Here is a 2,015-nt window from a genome sequence, read left to right as displayed (position 1 = left end):
GCTGGGCACGGTGCTGCCTGCTTCACGGGTGTTGTGTCTTTCAGTCCTCTCAACATTCCATCCTAATTCCACGAACTCCCCCGCTGTGCCCCTCCCCTCCCCCCACCCCCGCCCCCAGCCCCTTCTTGAAGTTTATTCTGAGCACTGCAGCCCCTCTCTATCCCTGCCTCCTGTGAGCACCGATAAGCCGGCATTTGTCAGGGAACAGAAGTCCCAGTCAGCTGGCGTTTATCGTGCTTTTTTTGTCCTTCTCTCAGTGCAGACTGTAAACTCAAGGACAAGGACCATGACTCTTTTCTGCCAATCAAAGCACACAACTTTATTGATGATACACACAGATGCGGACTTGGATGGAAGAGGTTAAGTCGGTACAATAGACAGAAGAGCAGTGCACTTTTTTGATGAATGGGTTCACTATCCTATCAGGCGCGTGTAGAAGAAAGAGTAAACGAAAAATAATTCAACCTAAGCTGCAACAAATGCATTTTCAGCTCAAGCTGCGATATGCGTCTGGTCTCTGCAAAGCGGTCCTGCTTGGACAGGGAGACCACCACAGGCAACAATAGCTGTAATTTGATGTTCTTTGTCCACAGCAGGCAGCTGAAGTGATCCCCTCACCACATGAAGGAGGCTGCAAGGGAGGAATTTACAGTGCCAACATTGCCTGCAGACTGCACAACCAACAAGTTACTCAAAGCTCTGTGGGAGCCCCTGCCTGGCCAATAAGAGTGTGGTCCTGGATTGAGCCCTGGAACTTTCACCCAATGAGGTGGTGATTGGCTAAGGCTGGATCTTCAGTAGCACTCTCTGCAGATTCTTTGACATCTGCAAACCAAGCGCGTTGTGGGTGGATTCCGTCCCATTGTGTTCCAGAGGGCCGTTTATGGGGCAGGGGTTTCCAGGAGAATCTCTCTGTTTCCTTTTCTGATAAAGAGGGACATGAATGAGAAGAGCATCTGGGCACTGACTAACTCCCCCGCCAAGACTGGCTTTTCAGACAAACCCATCAGTGGTTTCAAAACCTGAACCTTAGCACATCCACTTCCCTCTGATATCAAAGGAAACTTCAAGTCTGAAAGGGACTTGGCAAGCATGTTATTAATAACTGTCATGCTTATTAACAAATTTAATCCGGCCTGCTGCAGAAATGAGTTGCAGCAACGTGACACAGTCTCCTGACACACTTCATTGATGTACATCTTAATCTGGCCCTCACTTTCAATGCTCGCATTTAAGTTATCCGTGGCACATAAAGCCTCTCTAACAGTGGGGTCTGGTGTGGGGCTTGTGTTTCTAACCATTGAGAGACTGGCCAAATGGCTATTGATACCCTGGCTAAATGGAAAGCCCGCATCCTTGGGCTCAGCAAACAACAGTTTTTCCTGAATGAAAAGATACTTGGAGAGGTCCAGAACACAACTACCATTTTTAAAGTTTTGAGCATATCCAGCATTTTTTAAATTTTTGTTGGGGAATAGGTGATTCATTTTTATTTGGATGGTTTGCTTTTGGAGAGGCTGCGAGTTCTTACTGCCCATGATTTTGTCAGACTAATCCCCAGGGCTTGGCTCATCCTCAACTCTTGACTGCAAATCATGGGCCTTACCTTTCTTCCCCACTGTCTGCAGCTCCCCCGCTCTTTTTGTCTTTTCTTGTTTGGATGTGCCTTCTTCTGATAAGTGAATGAACACTGTGTCAACTTCTAGACCAGATTTCCATATCTTCTTTCACATATTCATCAGTTAGTGTATATCCCACATCTAATGCAAGTCACAGATGGGCCTCACTCTTTAAAAGGTGATCTAGTTGTGGCATTCTAGGAAGGAGATTGTTAGACATTCTTTTTCTGGACACAATCAATCTAATTGCCATCCAACATGGACCTAGCAGCAATGCAAACACATAAAGTTTTTAGATGAGTCTCCCCAAAGAGACATGTCAACGCACAGGTTACAAGGGTATCAGTATCTCTATTTCCGGATTTAAGGTCTTAATTTTCAAATATTCCTCCTCTG

At 46.1% G+C, this 2,015-nt stretch overlaps 1 protein-coding gene across 1 annotated transcript; it reads right to left on the bottom strand.

Annotated features, from left to right (window-relative positions):
* Nucleotides 1–293: 293 nt before the first annotated feature.
* On the bottom strand, nucleotides 294–1,538 carry LOC104664402 (protein ARMCX6-like). Its single transcript, XM_010365890.2, has one exon. The coding sequence runs from the start codon at nucleotides 1,536–1,538 to the stop codon at nucleotides 882–884; it is 657 nt and encodes a 218-aa protein (XP_010364192.1). The 3' UTR covers nucleotides 294–881.
* Between the last annotated feature and the right edge of the window lie 477 nt (nucleotides 1,539–2,015).

This window comes from Rhinopithecus roxellana, chromosome 7, assembly GCF_007565055.1.
Source record: "Rhinopithecus roxellana isolate Shanxi Qingling chromosome 7, ASM756505v1, whole genome shotgun sequence".
In the NCBI taxonomy this organism is placed as follows: domain Eukaryota; kingdom Metazoa; phylum Chordata; class Mammalia; order Primates; family Cercopithecidae; genus Rhinopithecus; species Rhinopithecus roxellana.
Note: the sequence above shows the minus strand (reverse complement) of the source record. Positions and strands in the feature narration are given on the sequence as shown.